We start from the raw sequence: 21584 nt of genomic DNA, 5'->3' as shown, positions 1-21584 counted from the left end.
ATACGCAGCACATTATATGAGGTGTTATGATCAGTAATATCCTCATTAGTCCTCATCATAAGTGCTATGACAGCATAACGGCCCGAGTATACTATACGTCAGTTGTAAGTAAGTTAGCAACAGGTCACGCTCACAGTAACTAAGCTAGCAACTTTGTTGGTTGCAATGCAATTTCCCCATTGCCAACCAACAAGGCTGCTAACAGGTTAGCAACTCTGGTTTTGGGAAACGCGCGCCGGATGGGTTGGTTCCTACCGAATGGCCTCCACCAGCTTACGATGCAGCTCCTCGTACACGTCCACGTTGAAGGTCCTCTGCACGAAGGACAGGGCCAGCTTCAGGGCCTCCGTGCGCAGCTGAGGGCAGTGCTCGGCCACGAACTGCAGCCGCTCGATACGCATCAGGCCCCCGTAGCTCGAAGCATACTGCTCCAGGTCCTGGAGGGGGCAAATGTCGGAGGTGAAAGGTCAGAGGTGGCAACAATTCGATTAGATGTTAACTATTAAATTATTTGCCAAGTGTTTTTGTGATCAGTGAATCCATTAGAGTTATGCTTTAAGGAAAACACCTCCAAAAACCTCTGATTCCAGCATCTTAAACTTGAATATACTGTAACTTACTGCTATGATAGTACATTAAATATCTTTGGTGCATGGACAAAAACAAGGCATTTTCTCACTATTTTCTGACATTTTATCGATCAAACAACTTAACAATTAATCAAGAAAATAATCAACAGATTAATCAACAATGAAAATAATTATTAGTGGCAGTCCCAGTAAAAGCAAAAGACATTACTAATTCTTGTCAACAAACAGTACACAATACAGCAGTGGTTCTTAACTGGCCTGACCTTGAGACCCAAAATTTCACATGTTTATGATGTCTGTTTCGCATTTGTGGCAACTGATACATTGAGCTACGTGGTAAAACAAGCGAAGAGTCTGTACTTGTTTGGAAGACGCTGATATTTGGCATTACATCACAAGTCCTCAACTCCTGATGTCGCCTTTCAAAGTATGCTACTCAACAGGTTTGTCTTTGGCAGGGGTGTGCTTTGTTTCCATGGCGTTTTAGTTTTGATGGTTTCATGCTCTCACATGCCAGCAATTCACAGCACACCACACAGTGGAGTTTCTGTCCCACTGTACTCAGCTTACAGTAAGTGAATGCACAGCCTACTTATATACAGGGTCATACTACATATATATACTGTATATACATACTACATTTACCACTAAAATGATATCTAACAAGACCGGTCACGTACACATTGTCTATCTCGACTGACATACAGATATCAAGTCTATCAAAATAAAGGTTCAATATTAGATCTAATAAGGTATCATTTTAAATGGATGATTTCTTTTCTTATTTTATTTATTTTTTAACCACAAGCTTTGCAACTCTCCCAAAACGGTTCAGCAAAAGTTCGTAGAACCTTTACCAGGGCTCAGTGCCGCATTGTAACATTAGCAAAAATGATGCTTTATCCGTGGAGCCTCTGCAAATGTAATATTTTTTTTCTTGGCCCATGCCATGCCACACTATACCACCAAGTTCCATGAATATCAGGCCAGTCGTTTTTTTTTTTTGCATAATCATGCTTACAGACAAACAAAACAAGCAAACAAACTGCACCAAAAAAAACATAACCTCCTTGGGCCGAGGCAATGACTCAATGATCAGGGACAAGGCAACTTACCAGGGAGGGGTTCTCCACAACGTAGTTAATGTGAGGCTCATTTTGCTGGTCGTCCTGAGGATCTCCATCTATCTGCATAGGCTCAACAGGCCCCTGGTAATACAACAAGTACCATGAGACACAGACAGTAAGCAAAGGAGCCTCTTCACAACTAAAATACGTACTAGGTCATACAATAAACATTTGAATTTGATGACATTTCTAAACATTTATTTTGTGTCCAAATTTGAATGCAATATTTGGACATAAACACAAGATCTCAGCATGTAGTTTGTTATCTCGGTGGTTTTGAGGCCTCTTCCTGGGCCTGCTGTGTATGCTGGTACTCTTTCATTCCTCGTATCATAAGCATAGCCTACCTGACTGCAATGGCCGGTGACACTATTGTTGACTTGACTGAGCTGAGCAATGGTAGGCCTGCTAATTACACTTCAATAGAGTGTGCTTTGGACAGGGATTGATAGAATATGCAGGGGGGGGGGGGGGGGTTGCAAGGGTATCTCAGAGACAAGTCTAAACTGAATTTATTTCGCTAAGTTATAACCTACGAGTTAACTTGAGTGAGTGGTAAACCTACAAACAGAAGAGCAACATGACTTCATTCCATGTTGTTCTTTTAGGAGGTTTTCCACTGACTTGCGTTCACACAATATGAAGCTAAACCAATCCTTCAATAACCTGGAGAAATAAGTCAACACGGGGGTTGTCAGGGCTGGGAGCACATACTTGATCAACTAGAATATCATTGAAACAGCTCACAGCTGTCAGGTCCAAGTAATAGTTTGGGCTGTACCATTTTTAGGGCATATAAGGTAAAGCTATGGTGCTGATTACTACATGTGACAAGTGTGCTGCAATAATGGCCAACAGGTGATGTAAAACCTCGTGACAGCTTGCACCCGTTGACAGTTTGGGCTACATTGTAAATTAAGGGTTAACATACTGACCCTGCGATACCAAATGACGCTAGAGGTTGTTGTGCTTTCTGTCAATATATCTAATGCAGAGTTATCCAACGACTTCGTGCGATATGTATGATTTTACTTGACATCAACAAAGTTATACAGGACTAGAGCAACACGGAGGCAATTGAAGTGTATCCTGGAGAGAGAAAGGTTCAAATCAGATTGAAATTATTGCTAACTCGTACATGAGCACTGACTGAGTTGGGTAAATTAGCTAATAATAGCGTCAAGCATCGTGCATGATCGGTGTATGTTCGTGGCCCCATGCATGCAAAGCTGCTACCTCGTCAACTGTTACAGACCAATATTCAGACCTTCCAAACGTTTCAGATATTCCATCTTACCTGAAAATTAAACACTTGCACGGGTAGCGGCATCTCTCACCGGTCTGTCCGCTCTGTTGTTGAATCACAGAGCACAGGCAGCACAAGCAAAATACATCCGGGGCAACGTTGCGCACACGAGAGAGCATATCCGACTGACGTCATCGCGTAAATGTTAATCCCAGATCCAGATGCAGCTGCTTGATTTAATTGTATCCTCGTCTGTGGAGAAAATTAATCTCAGTTGTGTGGGTGAGACGTAAATAGACTGCGTGTGCGAGCATACTATTTTGTGCAAAAATGCTTTCTTTGTAGGCAAGTGGCCTATAGATTAGGCCTATTTAGTTTGTGATCTTGGAGAGAATAGAATAAGAACAACAAGTTAAGAACAACAATACGTTGATGTTTATTATTCCTGTATTTTTAATTTATTTTTTATCTTTAGAATGTATGTTAGAAATGCAACAACCAAATCATTCAACTTTAGTGCCATCCATCCAGCCTGACAAGCAAGACCCAGACCCACATCAAGATTTGCTGCCGCTAGGGGCGTCTAGATTTCTAGGCTACCATCCATCGCTAACTGCAGGTCAGTAGCACAAGCAGTGGTAGTGCCAGGCAGAGGGCGCTCGGTCCCATAGCATGCTCCTTTGTGGTAATAAAGCCTACGGTGATAAACTAGTCAGCGTCCAAAATGCACTGAATCGAGCCAGCACGGAGCATTTAAAAACTGTCGTCACGAAGGCAGTCCGTGGCGTTCGGGGCTCTGGAAACAGATGCAGGGACTACATGACTGTTTTGGCATTGTCTCACTGAAACGGTACCGGAGGAAAACCTAGCTGCCCGCTTCGGTGTATGCTAGATAAGTTCAGGAGCCGCACTGTTGATACCAGTGTCGAGTCAATACCAGGGCGGAGAACAAAAAGATTCAACGCTGATGCTAGCGTTTTGGGAACACTGTTTCCCTCAGCTCAGATCTGTACTATTTTTGGCACACTTTGGCGAGCAACTTTTCTCTCATCCTCCGGACAATGACTTTCATGACAGCTTCGGAAGATAAATAATTTTTCTGCGGAGGTCAAGTTGAGGAGTTCCTACCAAAACATGTGCCAGCCTCCGAGTCAAGGTAAGCGAATTTATTGAATTTTAAGGCAACCTACTTAATACTAGCCTACTCTTTACTGTGAAGTAGCCCATACATTTTGAAACTCTGTGCTTAATGGATTACAAAGAATTTAAAATATGAGCAAAGTGTTCTGAATATCCATGCTTCACTGTGTAGTAGACAATTGAAAGCTGTTGCACTCAGAATGAAGTTGCAAAATTTCCGAAGTAGCATTGCGCAATAGACCTGTTACTTTGTCTTGTGGGCTACTCACAAGATACAAAAATAGACTGAACAGATCCTATGAGAGTATTCTCTTTTTCCATATCGGTTTTGACACCAGTTGGTTTGAGGGCTATTCACTCATCATGCAGGCAGCGTTAGAACCAGCTGTTTTCATGGGCAGCTGCCCCACGCTCTGCCTCGTATGGGCTACTGCTTTTCCTTGAAAGTTTAGCCTACTGTGGCTATATTTGCCACAGCCTTTAACACTACGTTAACTTGCCTAAGTGGTGTAGCCTAATAACTCTCATAGTGTCACTTGAAACTTCATAAAAACTTTGCCGGACATGTCCCGTCTCAGTCCTGAAGTACGTGAATTCGAATTTCTTCATTGAGTCGAGTTGCATAGGTCGGTAGCATACTACACAGTACACACCATCAACCAAGAAGATCATATTATAGCCCACATGTGTTATTTTGGGCCACACCATCGAACAACAACGTCGTTTCACCACGTAGCATTCCTTCTCACGTAAAATGACATCTGTTACCAGTTGGAAGTATCGATGCCACTCTGAAAATAGAGGACAGGAAATTGCTCACATATTGGAGGGCTGCAATTAGGGTGTACGGGAGCTTCAGATCAGATAAACACCATTTTAGGTGTAGGCCTACGCAGATAGTCCCTCGGTACTGCACACTGCCCAGCTAAACACCGTCACACTGGAAAAGATAAGCTACCTATTTATTTTACTTGGTTCGTGTTAAAGGCATTTCAGATATCAGCAACATCTTTTAAAGACCTTCCTCTTCCTTTTCCTCTCTCTCTCTCTCTCTCTCTGTGTGTGTGTGTGTGTGTGTGTGTGTGTGTGTGTGTGTGTGTGTGTGTGTGTGTGTGTGTTTGTGTGTGTGTGTGGTGTGTGTGTGTGTGTTTAGGACACACTGTGATGTGCTGAGGATGGCTGGTCCAAACGCAAGTGCCTGTGGCCCTGCAGGCTAAACGCCAACCCTCCCCCTCCCTCCCTTCCTCCCTCCCCACCTGCAGAGGAAGGTCGGAAGGAAGGATGCACCTGTCCCACATCGGCATCAGCAAGCTCTGCTTCCTCGTCTCGCTGGCCTTCTGCGCCTTCCTCCTGCTCCTGATCCCAACCCTCCAGGCCCCCCCACGCCAGGGGGACCGGCTGCCGCCCCCGCCCCGACCTCATGCCAAGCCCGCCAGCGAGGCGGAGGCCCGTTCTCCGTCCGGCGGCAGTGCCCGCTCGAACAAGACCACCGCGGGACGCAAGGTCACGCTCGACAAGAGCCAACAGACTCTTAAAGTGAATGCCGGGGCCGAGTTCAGGTCCCTCAAGGGGGACGCAGGCGTTGCTGCCGCTGCTGCCGCTGCTCAGAGGAGATATTCGGGGTCTCGTTCCAGAGACCCGCTGGAGCTCAAAGACATTTTCATCGCCATCAAAACAACCAAGAAGTACCACAAGACTCGCCTGGACCTGCTCTTCCAGACCTGGGTGTCCAGAGCAAAGGAGCAGGTAGGACAACAACAACAACAACAACAACAACAACAACAACAACACCAACACATAGCATTTATACAACACTTTTGTAGACACTCCAAGTGCTTCATAATGAAGGGGGGACCTCACTCACCTCAACCACCACCAGAATATGAGAGGAAGTAGATGCCTTTTGAAGTAGGAGACGTTTACCTCTAAGGCATCCTCTACAACTGATTTTAATGGTTTTATTGAATTAATTCATTTGAGGAACTGGGGAGTATTCCAAGTATGTGGTCTAGTGGCAAACCTGGGGAAGTGAACTCCGAGTAAGTGGTAAACCTCCTACTACAGGAGCCCTAAGGCATTGTTTTGCCAGGAGAATGAAGCAATACAGCTCTTCTATTAGGAGGTTTACCATTTAAGTTAACTTCCCCCTGTTTTTCACTAAACTACGTACAGATGGGACATGTGTGGGTGCTCCATGACAAGACCTGAGATGCATTCAGCTATATTCATTTAATTTTAGCTAGTGTGTTTTGCGAGTGAGGATGGATGGTTGGATGGTTGGTTGGTTGTGAATGAGTGGCTTGTTTCGGGTAATGGACGTAGTCTAAACTGTTTGGGTCAGGAGCCTTAAGAATTTAGTCTAGGTTAAATGGCGGTGAGGGTGGCAGAGATAGAAAGAATGAATGAATGGAACTGTTCAGCATGGAACGGTTTGTTATTGTTGACTGTGGATTCCAAGGTTGATTGGTGTTTTGAGTTTAGAATGTTCTAGGTCACTATAGTGACCAATGTGTGTGTGTGTGTAAGAGAGAGCAGGCACCATGTACAATGTAGATGAGCGTCGTTCATGGTGTGTAGACCCTGTCTGGAGAGTCGCTCTTGAATGTGTGGACTCTAAACTTGGCAGCACTTTTGAGAAGGTCAGGTCAGCAGTGGCAGATTGGAGAGTGATAATGTGAGAGGAACTGCATGTGTGTGTGTGTGTGTGTGTGTGTGTGTGTCTGTCTGTCTGTCTGTCTGTGTGTGTGTTTGTTTGTGTGCGCGTGCATGTGTATACATAGCAGATACTCTGGCAGTGTGCCTCATGGAAGTTAAGGAACGCAGGGTGGGTGCAGGGGGGGAGGGGGAGTACCCCCTGGGCCCCCCGGAGGTAGGAAGTTCCTTAGCAACTTGAGACCCTTAGCCACACACACATATGTGTAAGACGTGTATGTGTGTGTGTGTGTCCTAAGACCCCCTTGTGTGTGTGTGTGTACGTGTATGTCTCTCTTAACCCATGGTGTGTGTGTGTGTGTCCTAAGACCCCCTTGCTGTGTGTGTGTGTGTGTATGCACATGTGTGTGTGTGTGTGTGTCTCTTAAAACCCCCTGTGTGTGCGTGTGCTCGCGGTGGTACTGCTTGTGGCATGTTTGCTTTTGCCCAGGAATCCCATCTCTACTCTCAGCCCTCGGCAGACTTGACTCGAGGGGCCTGGGAAGGGTGGCTGAGCACCCAAGAGGGGCAATGCAGGGTGGGGTGGGGTGGGTGGGATAGACTTGACTGGCTCCCCAGGGACGAGTGGAGGACCTGGACACATGGGGATATCAATCACTGTGAAGACCGAGGATGGCCTTTGGAATGCTTTTGTGATTGGGTCAAGGGTTGTCTCCCTTCTCTTATTGTCTCTCTTTCTTTCTTTCTTTCTCTCTCTCTCTCCTTTCTTTCTTTCTTTTGTTCTTTCTTCCTTTCGATCTTTCTTTCTCGCTCTCTAGAGATACAGGGAGAGATAGAGAGATGGGGGGAGAGAGAGAGAGAGAGAGATCTCACTCTCTCAGAGGCTTTTGTGACGGGATCAAGGGTTAGAGAGAGAGAAGAGAGATGGAGGGAGAGAAGTAGAGATTTAAGGAGATGTAGAGAGATGGATAGAGCGAGATCTCACTCTGTCTCTGTCTCCGAGGCAACTTGCTTTAACAGCTAAAGAGGAAAATCCACGTGGAAACAGCCGGTCATCATCAGCTATGAAGCATATCCCAGATGCACACACTGTGCTTGAGACATTCTGGAATTTGAGGAAATCTTGCATTCCAGATTAGAAGAATTCCACCTTGTATGATCTCATTGAAGGGACTGCATTACCATACCGTGGCAATGGCATATTGACTCTGTTGCCGAAATGACCGTCGAATACCTCCACGGTCAGCAGTGACCCTCCCACTACCACTGGCTTGTCCATTTTGCCGGGTCTGCATGGGTAGAGAGAACGTTTCATTCACGTTGGTCTTCCAGGCATGTTAAAGCCATCCGCTTTGCTTTGTGGGTTTGAACCTAGGCCCAGGGGCTGATGCTGCGATCCCGAATTGTTGATCCTGGCATGGGGGAAACCCTGGCAGAGATGAGTGGGTGGCGGGGCGGGGAGGGAAAGGGGTGGGGGTGGGGTAGTCAACTTACTTGGGTCTCCAGGAATCTCCAGGGCCACAGCTGAAGTGCACTCAGTGGAGCAGAAATAAGAAGTAAGCAGTTATTTGTTTACCCCTTATCCCCCCCCCCCACCCCATCCTCACACACACACACACACATTCAGACACACACACAAACACACACACATACATTCAGTCCAGTCACACTCACGCACACTTGCACTCACACACACACACACACACACACACACACACACTAACTCACTTACTCGCACTCCATCTGGACTCATAAAAAGCAGATTTGCGATGGGGCCACTTTCTGCACAATGGACTGCAGTGTTCCACAACGGGCTCCAATAAGAGGCAGCATTCTTTCCCTAATTAGCTCCTTAGCACCCTTGGAGTGTGTGGCTCCCTGTCAGACACTGACTTAAAGGGGGGGGGGGCTGTTTGCGGTAACCGCTGGCGAGAGAGTAAACAATCGGAGGGTGTTCTAGAATATGTCGTGTGTTATTGCAAGGTTGGCACGCTCATTCCGTGGCCTGTCACAGACGAGAGGTGACCCATTACTCCTGACTTTTTACGGCTCTCGAGATATCTGCTGGGTCTGGTAGTGTTCACTGGGTAGAATATGTCACGTTGTTGGAGAATAAAGAATGAAAGAGTAGCTAGACAGTTAAGAGTGTGTGTCTAATCTTTACTTCTGTCTTCACGATCTCATTCTAGCCAGCACCTCTGTTTGGGCCTGCGTTCTTTCGCCACGTTAATGCACAGTGTTGTTGCAGAATAGCATGAGGCAGTGTGAATGCACAGTCATGCAGATGAGAAATGATTGCGTTGTTGTTGTTGTTGTTGTTGTTGTTGTTGTCACAGCTCTAGATTTAACTGCGGTCTGGTCCGAATCTGGCGCTGTTCACTGGGCAGATTAAGATTAAGTGGTGTCGTTGGAGAATAACGCTTGATGCAGGGTTGGCGCTTGGCCCGCGCCCACAGATGTGCGCTGACTGCATTCCTGCTGTGCCCGTGACTGGCGTTGACGCGCGTCTGGCGCATCGGATCTGATGCCACATCAGCTGCTCTCCAGGGCACCGCGGCGCTCGCCTGTGTGTGTGTGTGTGTGTGTGTGTGTGTGTGTGTGTGTGTGTGTGTGTGTGTGTGTGTGTGTGTGTGTGTGTGTGTGTGTGTGTGTGTGTGTGTGTGTGTGTGTGTGTGTGTGTGTGTGTGTGTGTGTGTGTGTGTGTGTGTGTGTGTGTGTGTGTGTGTGTGTGTGTGTGTGTGTGTCTCAGACTGTGATGTGCTCTGACTGCATTCCGCTTCTAACAGCTGACTGTGCTCCAGATGTGTGAATAGCTTGGCCCTTATCTGGCCCAGACTTGGCCCGGACCGAGGCCAGCTCTCCCGCAGGAGTCGGCTGCTCACCGGAGGGGGGGGGGTGGGGGTTGGGGGGGCACTGCCTGCTAGTGACTCAGCCTTTGATGTTAGCCAAGGTCATATTTCACCATGCGGCCCCCGCAAGTTTTATCACCCGTTACCTCCAGACTTTTAAGGCCATTTATGAGGAGGGAAGCCATTAGTCTCTGTGGCTCCGCATGCAAACTGGGCAGCTGGCCGGGTGTTGCTACCAGCTGGGAGACACGGGGCGGCGCAGGCCAAACGGTGTGGGCAGTAGGTAATATGCCCGTAAAGGCAGGGGGGGGGGGGGAGAGTGGTTTAGTGGAAAAACGAGTGGAGTTTTTAGATGGCAGAAAAAGCTACCGCGCGCTCGGCCTCCTTGAGGAAAGCATGATGCATCGCACACGAGCGGGAGGTGCTTTCCCCCCTCTTAATGGTTCAGGGATGGCAGAACATCTGTAGGTACTCTGTGTGTGTGTGTGTGTGTGTGTGTGTGTGTGTGTGTGTGTGTGTGTGTGTGAGTGCACTCACAGATACACACACATGCATGCGTACATGTGCGTGCCATTCCTTTGGTGGGGTTTCTTCCAAGCCTAATTAGACATACCCCTTCCAGGTTTTTAAGGCCCATCTGAAACCTTTCAGCGAATTTGTTTTTTTGTTTTTGTCGTTTTTTTTCCTCCACCCCCCTGCAAAACAATAACCGCATTGTGTAGTTTTCTCCTCTCCACACGCATGTGGTAGTTGTTACTTTAATGCTAAGCACCGGCCGTGTCCAAAGAATAAAAAAGCAAACAAACAGGGAGTCATGGGGACAGTGACACACGCATCAGGACTGACGTCAGGCGGCACGTTGGAGACCCTGGCCTGGCCGTTTAGTGAGCTGACGTTAACGAAGGGGCCCACTGGAGATTTATCCTCCTCCTGGTCTTCTCCTCTGGCCTGGTGTCTGTTAGCGGGGTGGTGGCTCTGTTTGAAGAAGGAGTGGCACTCAAGACCACAGATGGATGTTGGGGAGTGAGATGCGCTCCGTTGCTGGACAGTTTAGGGTCCAGAGGAATACTGTAGGCAGAAGGCCAGCTGTGTTCTGCGTCAATTGTGGTAGATGACGGAGATGTCCATGTTGTTTTATTTATTTATCTATCTATCTCTCTATTTCTGCATTCACTCCTTTTTTAAAAAACGCCTGGACTGTACTGTCTCACTTTTCCACCTTCATGTCTTTGTTTGTTTGTTTGCTCTCTCTCTCTCTTTCTCTTCCACTCTTCCTCCTTTGCTCTCTCTCTCTTTCTCTCCCACTCTTCTTCCTTTGCTCTCTCTCTCTTTCTCTCCCACTCTTCTTCCTTTGCTCTCTCTCTCTTTCTCTCCCACTCTTCTTCCTTTGCTCTCTCTCTCTTTCTCTCCCACTCTTCTTCCTTTGCTCTCTCTCTTTCTCTCCCACTCTTCTTCCTTTGCTTGCTCTCTTTCTCTCCCACTCTTCTTCCTTTGCTCTCTCTCTTTCTCTCCCACTCTTCTTCCTTTGCTCTCTCTCTTTCTCTCCCACTCTTCTTCCTTTGCTTGCTCTCTTTCTCTCCCACTCTTCTTCCTTTGCTCTCTCTGTCTTTTCTTCACACCTCATACTGTGACCTCTAGTGATGTTCATGGAAAGGTCTCTCTCTCTCTCTCTCTTACCTTCTCTTGCTCTTTCTCTCTCTCCCCTTCTTTCTGTGCTTTGTTGACCCGATCCCTACCCTTGTCCACCTCTCCTCCTGCCTCACACACGTGGGAACTCAGACCACCGTCATGGGTCTCTCTGCCTACTGCTCCTCCCGAGGCCCACACAATGACCTGTTGATGTGAAGTGCCCCCCCCCCCCCCCCCCCCGTCCTCTCTGTGTCCTGCAGGGGAAACAGTGGGTGCCTGTTCACCAGGACTCTCCTGCAGCCAGATGGAGAGTCCACACTAATCTCTTTGTCTATCTTTCTTTCTCTCTCCATCTATCTTTCTTTCTTTATCTCTATCTTTATTTCTTTCCTTCTGTCTTTCTCTCTCTTTTTCTCTCTCTGTCTCTGTCTCTCTCTGTCTCGCTGGTGGGACGGACAGGGCAGGCCAAGATGGCCACACTAAATGAAACGAGCGGAGGGGGTGCTGTGGTGGTTACAGCGCCTGTACCATATTAGAGTCCACATGACCGGTGTTTGAGTCTTATCTGGATCGTTTCCCGATCCCACTGCGTATCTCTCTACCCGTACCATATTCGGGTCCATATGCCCATGCCGTGGGGACCGGGGTGTGGGTCCAGCCCGGGTCATTTCCTTATTGCATCCCTCTCCCTCTTCCTGCCACTCCCTCCACTGTCCTGTGTGATTAAAGGCAGTAATTTCCCGCATATAAGCCGCTTTGTGTATAAACGGCAGGACAGTGTTTTATGCAAGTTAAAGAAGCAAAACCATATTAGCACCATATTAACTGCCCCCCTGTATTGACCTCATAGCTGAAGAAATGTTGCAAAATCAAAGCCGCGGCTAATAGTCGGGAAATTACGGTAATAAAATGGAGTGAGGATGGATGAGGTCATCACCATGAAGAGCTCAGGCAGGCTGGAGGCTGGTGTTGAGGTGATGTGGGATGTTATAGTTGTGTTTTGATGTTGTGTGACTAAACGTCTCTTTCTTTCTTTCTTTCTTTCTTTCTCTCTCTCTCTCTCAGACCTTCATATTCACTGATGGTGAAGATAAGGAGCTGAGGAAGAAACCAGGTACAATGCTCATATTAAACTCATATTTCCATTTCATAAATTATACTTTTTTTCTTTTTTGCTTGTTTTGAGTGATCATTTGTTATTTTCTAGAATAGGTCCTTATCGGCAAGTCAAGTTTATTTGTGTTGCACAGTTCATGCACACATGTAATACAAAGTACCTCACATATATTTACAATAACAAATAGCAGATCAGATGAAAGACCATGAAAAAGTTCATCATAAAAAAAAAACATAGCGTAGAAAAGTAGTGTAAAAGTAGACCGTAAAAAGTTCAAACAACTAAACCTGACCGACAGTTTAGGCACCTTTTCAGATCGTCAGAAAGTCAGACCATTGTTGACCTTTTGTGTTCTTGTGATTGTGTGCTCGTCACCCCATACTGATGGCACATGATTGCGTACAAGATGAATGTTCTCAACTGCGTCATGCAACAGTTGGGACTGGCAAGTCATTTCATGCCACGATACAAAACAAGCGTGTGTGCAGCCAAGCTTCTGTCACACTGGCTCTGTGGCTGTGATGATCACTCTGTGTCATAGTGATTCATGGAGGTGTCCACTGCTTATGTATTGCTCTCTCTCTCTCTCTCTCTCTCTTGTCTGTTTTCTTGCTCTTGCTCTCACTCTCTCTTCTGCCTGTTGTTATTTCTCTCTCTTGTCTCTCTCTCTCTCCCTCCCTCAATCCTTCTCTCTCTCTCTCGTCTGTTTTCTTGCTCTTGCTCTCACTCTCTCCTCTGCCTGTTGTTCTTTCTCTCTGTCTCTCTCTCCATCCCTCTCTCACTCTCTCCTTTGCCTGTTGTTCTTTCTCTCTGTCTCTCTCTCCATCCCTCTCTCTCTCCCTCTCTGTCTGTCTCCTTCCCTCTATTTGTCAGGGCTGAATATGATCAACACGAACTGCTCGGCTGCTCACACCCGTCAGGCCCTGTGCTGCAAGATGTCTGTGGAGTACGACAAGTTCATTGAGTCACAGAAAAAGTTGAGTAATACTCCACCTGAGTGTGAAAACCCCAGCACACTGAGACACACACACACACACACACACACGCTCACTGTAAGAGATTTGTCAAGCGTGTGTTATGTGCATGTAATAAAAGCCTCTCTGTTGGGAGGAGGGTGTGTGTGTATGTTAAGAGAACAAGTCAGGGTGGATCAGTACAGGCCAGCCCCCCTCCCCCCAACCACACACACACACCCCTCCCCCTCCAACTCCCATAAAACAGGATTTGGCATCACCCTGTCAAGTTTGGCATTTTGTTGACGTGTTAACACAGACATTTATAACTTCCTTATCAGAGGACTGTTGGAAGAGCAGTGGCAGTTCTTCCCCCTCACAGGCAGATAGGTAAAATAGGTCACTATGGAGGGACATCTGAGTTTATTTATTTTTTTAATGTATATCTTCACTTCACTCACATTTTAACTACCCAATAAAAAAATCATCTGAGATCTATACATGACATGAGTGAGGGTTTTCTGAAAGTATACGTGTGTGACACACTTAAGATTTTGTTTCATTTGTGTAGCTAGCATATCTGTTCATCAAATAGCCAGTCCCTTTTTAGACAGACATACTGTAACTGCCCCGTCTTGGACGCGGTCCTAAAGCTTGCAGTGTTTTTTCATGGTTCTGTATCCTCTTCCTTTGCTGCTGCTGCTGCTGCTGTGGCTCTGTAGGTGGTTCTGCCACGTGGACGACGATAACTACGTGATCCTGCCCAGCCTGCTGCGGCTGCTGGCCTCCTACTCCCACACGCAGGACGTGTACCTGGGCCGGCCCAGCCTGGACCACCCCATAGAGGCGGCCGAGAGGGTCAAGAGCGACGGATCGGTGAGTGGCGCCAGAGAGGGTTAAAGCGGAGCGAGAGGCGCAAACGTTCGATCATTTCCGCGTTCTGTCTTCGCAAAGGGGAGGGGGGCTAAATCCCCCTTTAAGCAGACCTGTTAACATTCGAACTGAACTGCTTGCCGATCTGACAGAGATCGATATCCCACTATGACGTCTTTGCGACACGCCCCTTTAAGCAGACCGGAACTGTTCGAATTTTGCTTCCATAGAGATGCATTACGTTGCTCTATCTTGTCAATAATTAAGGATCTTTGGTGGCGCCCTCTCTCTCTCCTGTTGGGATGGGTCTACGATACCCGTAATTTCCGGACTATTAGCCGCGGCTAATACATTGATTTCGCAAAATTTCTTCAGCTATGAGGTTAATACACGGGGACAGTTAATATGGTATCAATATGGTTTTGTTTCTTTTAACTTGCATAAAACACTGTCCTGCGGCTTATACACAATGCGGCTTATATGCGGGAAATTACTGTGGGTTGTGTGGTAGTGAGTAGGCTTGCTCAATGGTGTTTTTTGCCCCCAACGGCACCTTCCAGGCAGCACAGCCTAAAAGGCACTACCTTTACCCTATTCCTAACCCTAACCCCCTCAACCCTCATCCTACCCCTAAACTGAGGGGAGTAGTGCCTTGAAGGCAGTGCTGCCTGGAAGGCACCATTGAGGGCAAATAATACCAAAGACTGAGTAGGCTTCGCTCATTCTCTTTTTGGTCATTGAGAGTGCTTGGCCAAACTTTATAACCAATAAAAGAGAGAAAAAAAAGAGTAAACTTTGCATGCAAGAATGTTAATTGCACAGACCAGTGTCGGCATAGCGTATGATAAGTGCCCATTTTCATTCATAGGAAAATAATTTAGGGGAAGCACTCAAAAATAAGCTTTCAAGCATTGAGTAGACTCACTGTTTGTGCGATTTTAACCACAGGGTTCAATTAGCACATTGATTTTGTCTGCGTATAAAATAAATGACTTTGACTCAGCACTTTGTATTACACCCATCATTCCATTTCAGTTTACACCAGGATGGCTCTTTAGCCAGCTCATATATTTTCAATTGAGCATTAGCTGTGTTGTAGCGACTATTGTTTTGGTGTATCTGTTTACACAAACCCAGTTGGGTGTTGCACCTAGTAAAATGAGCATGTTAAAATTCTGCATGTCAAAGGATTGTATTTGAGTGGAATAAAAATAAAAGATTACTCTGAAGTACTACAAAATGTCTGGAGTAGTTGCTACATGTTATTAACAATGTACTTGTAATGTAATTTCCCCTTGGGGATCAATAAAGTATCTATCTATCTATCTACTTATGGGTTTTTCCACATTCACATAGAGTTGTTCTAAAAGAATCAACGTTTCAGGTTGAGTAAAGAAATGATGACATTTGTGGTCTTGCGTCGTCTCCCTCTCTCCCAGGTGTCCGTCAAGTTCTGGTTTGCCACCGGTGGAGCCGGTTTCTGCATCAGTAGAGGACTGGCGCTCAAAATGAGTCCGTGGGCAAGGTGAGCTTTAGGGATTAGCCTGCTAGTCACTATTGTTGTCTGTCTGTCTCTTGTCAGCTCTTTAAAGCAACACTATGCAACAATACGTCACTTTTACCACTGAGGTGGACTTAAACAGATGACCAGTTTGGTATCCTCTTTAAAGTTCTATAAGGTCCAAAGGATTATGGAGCCCCCTCTAGTCGCGATATATCGATATTTTAGTCTGCTGTTGTAAATAGCACACATCTTGTGACTTATCCCCCTTGTACACAATGGAAATGCTTTTGTTGTGGAGGTGAAGGATTAATAACAGGCAAAAACTGTCTCCAAAGAGCTATATCTACCGACAAGGTAATGTTTCGCGATTCTCACAAGATTTGTCAGCTGCCGATCTTGAAGTAGTATGGCTGGTTTTCTCGGTAGCGACTCACTATGACATTTAACCAGAGAGGGTTGAAATTGAGCGGTAATCAAGGATGTTTTATTTCACTATGTGATGGGTCTTCCCAGATCCAATCACACAAATAGTTTTAGAAGACTGGTGTGTGTGTGTGTGTGTATATATATATATATATACTTTTTTAAAAAAAAAATTCCCAAAAGTGTGGTTTGTATCACGTATCACGACAACGCATCACGTCTGATGTATCCAATACCATTGATTACGGTGGAAGCTAAGCGTTGCAGCAGATGTTCGGCGAACGGAACACTTCGGGGCATTCTTGCATCATTAACACAATTGTTTGTTCTGTTCAGCCTCGGCAACTTCATCACCACGGCAGAGAAGATCCGTCTCCCTGACGACTGCACCATAGGCTACATCATCGAGGCGTTGCTGGAGGTCTCCATGACGCACACACACCTGTTCCACTCACACCTGGAGAACCTGCAGCGGTTGCCCAGCAACACTGTGTTAGATCAGGTAAGATCCATGAGGAGTCCTAGACATGTAATCGATCTTCATTCAGCCGAGCATATACACAGAAAAGTTCCACCACAGTCTCAGTGAAGCTGAAGCTAAAGTAAAGTAAAGATAAAGTTTCAGAATGATAAAAAAAAAACCTTTCAGTGCTGAGCTTCACTCAATCCCGCTTACCCCCTGTTCAGATGAATTATCCCTGGCTGTTGCCATAGTCTTTCTGCTTTGTGGGGGTGAAGGCCTTGCTGTTTCTATTGTACCTTGAGACTATACTCATTGTGCAGATTGCAATGCATGTGAATTGAATCGTCATGGATTGAGTTGGCTGTTAGGATGTCATTGACGACATGGTCTCCTCAAAGAGGAGATAACTTGATCCTCCTTAAAAACAAAATGTGTGTTTGTGTGTAAAAACAAAGTTCTTCAGTACTCATGTGTTTCTTTGTGTGTGTTTGTGTCGACACACTCGTAGGTGACCCTGAGCTATGGAGGATTTGAGAATAGAAGGAATGTGGTCAGTGTCGGAGGCATCTTCTCATTGGCCGAAGACGCGTCACGGTAAGCTCCTCTTTGTCATGGTGCATTTGTGCGGTTTGAATACATTCGGTTAGCTGTAGTGTATTTGCACTGTCTGCCATTGGGTCAGCCATCTTAAAGGCTTTTCTGAGCTCACTGTAATGGTGTAGCACACGAGAGCTTACTCTTCAAGTAAGATGGTTTGATAAGATGTTCTTTTTGGTTTTTTGATGTTTTTTTTCACTCTTTTCATGTCTCATGTCACTCTTTTCTCTCTCTCTCTCTCTCTCTCTCTCTCTCTCTCTCTCTCTCTCTCTCTCTCTCTCTCTCGCTTTCTCATCCCCTCCCCTGATCCTCCTCTTCTATCCTCTCACCCCTCTCACTCCTTTCAGGTTCAAAACCATCCACTGTCTTCTGTATCCAGAGACGGAATGGTGCCCCAAAAAGGGCCACCCCTGACCTCTGACCCCCGGCTGTCCCAGGGTCGCCCCCCCGTCCGTCGGATCCCCCAAAGCACTCCTCCATTTCTTCACGAACTATCTCTGGTCCCCCTGGAGCAATGTTGAGCTTCTCCAAAAATCAACGGTTTACCACTTCTGGGACTTTTTTTCGTTAAAAAAAAAAAAAAAGCTGTTTCAGCTTTTCATACACATTTTTTATTGAGGTACAAAAGCCAGGTTTGTATCTGGCTGCTTCTTGAGACAGGGTAAAGGCTTTAATTTATTATTATTAGTCCCAAACCATTTGAAAGACTGGATGGACGGACATGAGAAGTATTAGTGAATATTGAAAAGCAAATCAGTATTACCGACAATAGGTCTGTGGGGACATGTTGCTTCATTCTGTCAGGCTTTGACTTTTTTTTTCGCCATCGGCCTGTTAAACGTACGTGTAAGAATCCATAATAGCACATGCCAGCCAATATTTTGACCACTGCTAATGCAATCGAGGTGTAGAAATGGGAGCCTGTTTTACGACAGTGGAGCCATTGTGCTTGGCGGCCATTTTGTAAGAAACATTTTGGGCTCTTTTTGTGTGAGTGAACCACAGCACTGATTCAATCACCCAATCATGCCAGGTTATTCACTTGGAGGGAGTTATTCATAGTTCAGTTCAGGTCATTACGCAATTTGTGTGGACATTAAATTTAATGACATCATTTCGAAGGCAGTAAAATCACTGTCGTTTTAAAGATCATTATTGCCCTGTTTTAAGAACCATGAGATTTGACACACACACACACCACCCCATTAACTCCATCATGACAAAACGAAATGTTCCATTCCAAGTTCTTGCCTGAAAGGAGTGATTTGAGTTGGTCAATTTTTTAAGTAGACTTTTACCTTTTAAAAGGTCAAAACTTTTCAAAAAGAAAAGCTGATATTCCTGCCAAGTCTTGTGTGCTAGTCAGTCCCTGTGTCCTTCATTATGTTCTTGACTTTTCATGCTCTGTTGAATCGCAGAAGCGCAATCACTGCTGGTCAGTGGTGGGTGTAGTTACACACATGCCAAAACCAACACGCTATATGATGTTTATTGTCCTACGCAACACAACCTTGTGAATGTGCACTCGATCACAAAAAACAAATGATGGCTAGCACATACCCGTGATAAAACACTATACGAGTGAGAGTTGCAAAAAACACTACCAAAGAATGTTGTGGTTGATTCCTATGTGTTCTGTTCTGTTATGTATATGTGTGTAAGTTTGTGTGTCTGAAAATAAAGCATGTTGCCAGTTGCTACAGACTGCTCCATCCTGTGTATTGCTTATTCACATCACTGACTGGAGTACCCTCTGTATGTATTACAAAGATTTAATACATGTATTTCACTCACAGAGTTGCTAAGTCAACAGTATGTGTAGGGCTGAGGAAACATTAACTCTGTTAACAATTATTAGTTCCCTTTTAGAAGCGGATATTGCTGTAGCATAAATGCAGTAATGGCATAGGTAGGTATTAAATGTCAGCAGGCACAAAACCTTTTTTTATGGGGGAAAACTAACAAAGCCTCACTGAGCTTTACTGGGACCAAACGAGGTAACAGACGTGTGTCTGCCATGGACCACATGTTTATGGTGCCCGCTTGACTGAATAAATCAAGTGTGTGTGTGTGTGTGTGTGTGTGTGTGTGTGTGTGTGTGTGTGTGTGTGTGTGAGATGGACACAGAGGAAGGTCACTGAGTGCGTTCTGTGGGGTTTGTATCAAGAAGGGGAAATTACAGTGTAAATGCGGGCCCAGTGTGGCACGGCACTCGTGCCCTGCCTGGCGCCCTCCACAATTTATGCTCAGGAGGATATTTCAACATAATTCCTGGTTTTCCTGCCAACTGTAAAAATGGGTGACTGCTACTCTCTCGAATGCAAATGCAAAGCCATAAGGACGTAAGGGGGAAAAAAGGTACAGATTTAGAAAGTATTATATTGACATTTATTCATTCAGCATTTTTATCCAATGCGACTCATAGCAAGACATTTAAGCTACAATGTAGAGGAGACCTTAGTGAGGAATTACTACTGCATCTTAGGAGTGCCTACATTATGAAGTCAAGTATTCAATATGTAGGGAAAACTGAGGTGGACGTACTGTGCATTATTAAAGGTGAACTATCACCTAATGAGCCAATGATGATGCACATCAGTTGGTTTTCAGTGGGGCATACCCTTTCCAAAAATCTGCAGTTATAGGACAAAACAAGTTGTGTTTGTAACTGCACATTGAAATAGTGCAGTTATATCTGAAAGGGACAAATATCAACTGATTATGATGAACTACTTTCCCCCCTATCCCAACAAGCTCATGAAAACTGTAATTCAGCCATAACATTGGAGATTACTGCACAGAAAGTATGGAAGAAAAATAACCACCAAACATGCTGACAAGCATTTTATAGCAACTGTGCTGTGTCACCGTGCGTATCCAACTTTTTAATTAGGGTACACTGACGTCCAGTTTGAGTATTTTGTAGGCTGAAGGACAGCCAATCCACATCAAACGCCTCATAAGCAACTCCTGCTACACTGTAACTATTTTTCAACATTAACTTTTTTGCTGTGCTGTGCGTTCCTCCTCCAGTTGAACTACCGGAGCCTAAACACAAAGACTGAACTTCGCCCAGTCTTCCGCGCTTGCAGAAACGACAACCACTGAGAGCAGAGTGAGAAGTTCGAAGAATATCTATTTTAACTTCAAAAGGTACTAGTTTCACTTTTAATGTTCGAGCGACTTGAGAAATCCTGAAGAAGGCAGGCTATGTGAGGCAACAAATATGGCTGCAGTGACAGACGTGCGGATCCTCATAGTCTGAATTCTTTGGGCTAGCTAAATAGCCTATGTCTTACACCTTGATAAACTCGTTTTAACCACCAGCTTGTAACATTTAAATCCAGGTTGTAAGACTTAACACTGTGGACTCGCAGCAATGGAGATCTCGTTTGCGGGCAAACATGCTCTGGTCACGGGAGCAGGAAAGGGTGAGATAAATATTAAGGGGATAGCGACATCTTTTTGGACTTGTTTATCCTTTACAGAACACTTCACAATCAACATGTAGTTAGGCTATGCAAATCATATTATTGATTGACATCTTCAAAAACCCATGATAAGCATTTAAAATGACTCAAAAACGCACTGCTGCAATCAGATTGTTGTGCTCTGCAACTGCAGTGACTGCAGGCTGCTGTTTGAAATATTGACCTATGCCATTAAATCCCTGTCTCTGTTGCATTCTATTGACAGGCATCGGTCGGGCAACCGTGTTGGCGTTGGCACGTTGCGGGGCAGAGGTTACGGCTGTCACACGCACTCAAGCTGACCTAAACAGCCTCGTGCTCGAAGTAATGACCCCGAACGTTCACCCACAGACAGTGTGATCGGGCCCACTGACTACTCCCCCGCTGTGCTATTGTATTTCTGCGCGCAACAGATCCACCTCCATGCATATGAACGCGAGATAATTACCTATTCCACTCCTTTCATGACTAATGGCATTTGAATGGAAAGCAGTGTGACGATCAGGAATCTCTTTTGTGATGTATTTGATGTCCTTGATCTTTAGTGTTCCTCTGTCAGACCCGTGTGTGTGGACCTGTCCGACTGGGAGGCCACGGAGGCGGCCCTGAAAGATGTCGGTCCCGTGGACCTGCTGGTGAACAATGCCGCGTGCGCCTTGCTGCAGCCTTTTCTTGAAGTCACGCCGGAGCAGTTTGACATGTAAAGCATTCCACAACAGTGCTGACACATTCCCAAAATATCTTTATAAGAAAGTGTTGGCTCAGCGGCAAATGTTAGTCAGTATACTGAAATAACTTGATTGAGTGATGAGACTTGTCTGTTCTTTGGCAATATATGATCCTCACACTGCAGTCAGTCAGGCAGTCATGCTGGTTTTAGTGCATTCATTGTATTTTAATGGAGCTTTGATTGACACCTGTTTAATATATGTTAATGCATCAGTAGCCTAG

At 45.6% G+C, this 21584-nt stretch overlaps 3 protein-coding genes across 3 annotated transcripts in view; 2 read left to right on the top strand and 1 right to left on the bottom strand.

Annotated features, from left to right (window-relative positions):
* The window catches only part of LOC134069627 (COP9 signalosome complex subunit 1-like), a 28132-nt gene extending 25002 nt beyond the window's left edge, over nucleotides 1–3130 (bottom strand). The window contains exons 1-3 of the mRNA XM_062525631.1: nucleotides 3015–3130; nucleotides 1706–1798; nucleotides 256–437 (exon numbers count right to left, since the gene is read on the bottom strand). Coding sequence (XP_062381615.1) covers nucleotides 256–437; nucleotides 1706–1798; nucleotides 3015–3047 — 308 coding nt within the window. The 5' untranslated portion in view covers nucleotides 3048–3130. The remainder of the gene's footprint in view (nucleotides 1–255; nucleotides 438–1705; nucleotides 1799–3014) is intronic.
* A 381-nt stretch (nucleotides 3131–3511) lies between these two features.
* Nucleotides 3512–18867, top strand: rfng (RFNG O-fucosylpeptide 3-beta-N-acetylglucosaminyltransferase). The gene is made up of 9 exons (XM_062526485.1): nucleotides 3512–4119; nucleotides 5257–5849; nucleotides 12299–12347; nucleotides 13224–13326; nucleotides 14026–14179; nucleotides 15616–15701; nucleotides 16440–16605; nucleotides 17075–17160; nucleotides 17511–18867. The coding sequence occupies exons 2-9, from the start codon at nucleotides 5385–5387 to the stop codon at nucleotides 17575–17577; spliced, it is 1176 nt and encodes a 391-aa protein (XP_062382469.1). The 5' UTR covers nucleotides 3512–4119; nucleotides 5257–5384; the 3' UTR covers nucleotides 17578–18867.
* Nucleotides 18868–20129: 1262 nt separating this feature from the next.
* The window catches only part of dcxr (dicarbonyl/L-xylulose reductase), a 6715-nt gene continuing 5260 nt past the window's right edge, over nucleotides 20130–21584 (top strand). Inside the window, exons 1-4 of the mRNA XM_062525979.1 lie at nucleotides 20130–20316; nucleotides 20511–20594; nucleotides 20860–20957; nucleotides 21179–21333. Of these exons, the coding sequence (XP_062381963.1) occupies nucleotides 20543–20594; nucleotides 20860–20957; nucleotides 21179–21333 (305 nt within the window). The 5' untranslated portion in view covers nucleotides 20130–20316; nucleotides 20511–20542. The remainder of the gene's footprint in view (nucleotides 20317–20510; nucleotides 20595–20859; nucleotides 20958–21178; nucleotides 21334–21584) is intronic.

Source organism: Sardina pilchardus, chromosome 22 (genome assembly GCF_963854185.1).
Source record: "Sardina pilchardus chromosome 22, fSarPil1.1, whole genome shotgun sequence".
NCBI classification, from domain to species: domain Eukaryota; kingdom Metazoa; phylum Chordata; class Actinopteri; order Clupeiformes; family Clupeidae; genus Sardina; species Sardina pilchardus.
This window is presented reverse-complemented; position numbering and strand designations above follow the sequence as displayed.

What these genes read in the sequence shown, in the direction of transcription:
- rfng (XM_062526485.1), top strand. Translation starts at nt 5,385, where the DNA reads ATGCACCTGTCCCACATCGGCATCAGCAAGCTCTGCTTCCTCGTCTCG. An exon ending in GGAGCTGAGGAAGAAACCAG is followed by an intron (nt 12,348 to 13,223) that starts GTACAATGCTCA and finishes TCTATTTGTCAG; the next exon opens with GGCTGAATATGATCAACACG. An exon ending in GGGTCAAGAGCGACGGATCG is followed by an intron (nt 14,180 to 15,615) that starts GTGAGTGGCGCC and finishes CCTCTCTCCCAG; the next exon opens with GTGTCCGTCAAGTTCTGGTT.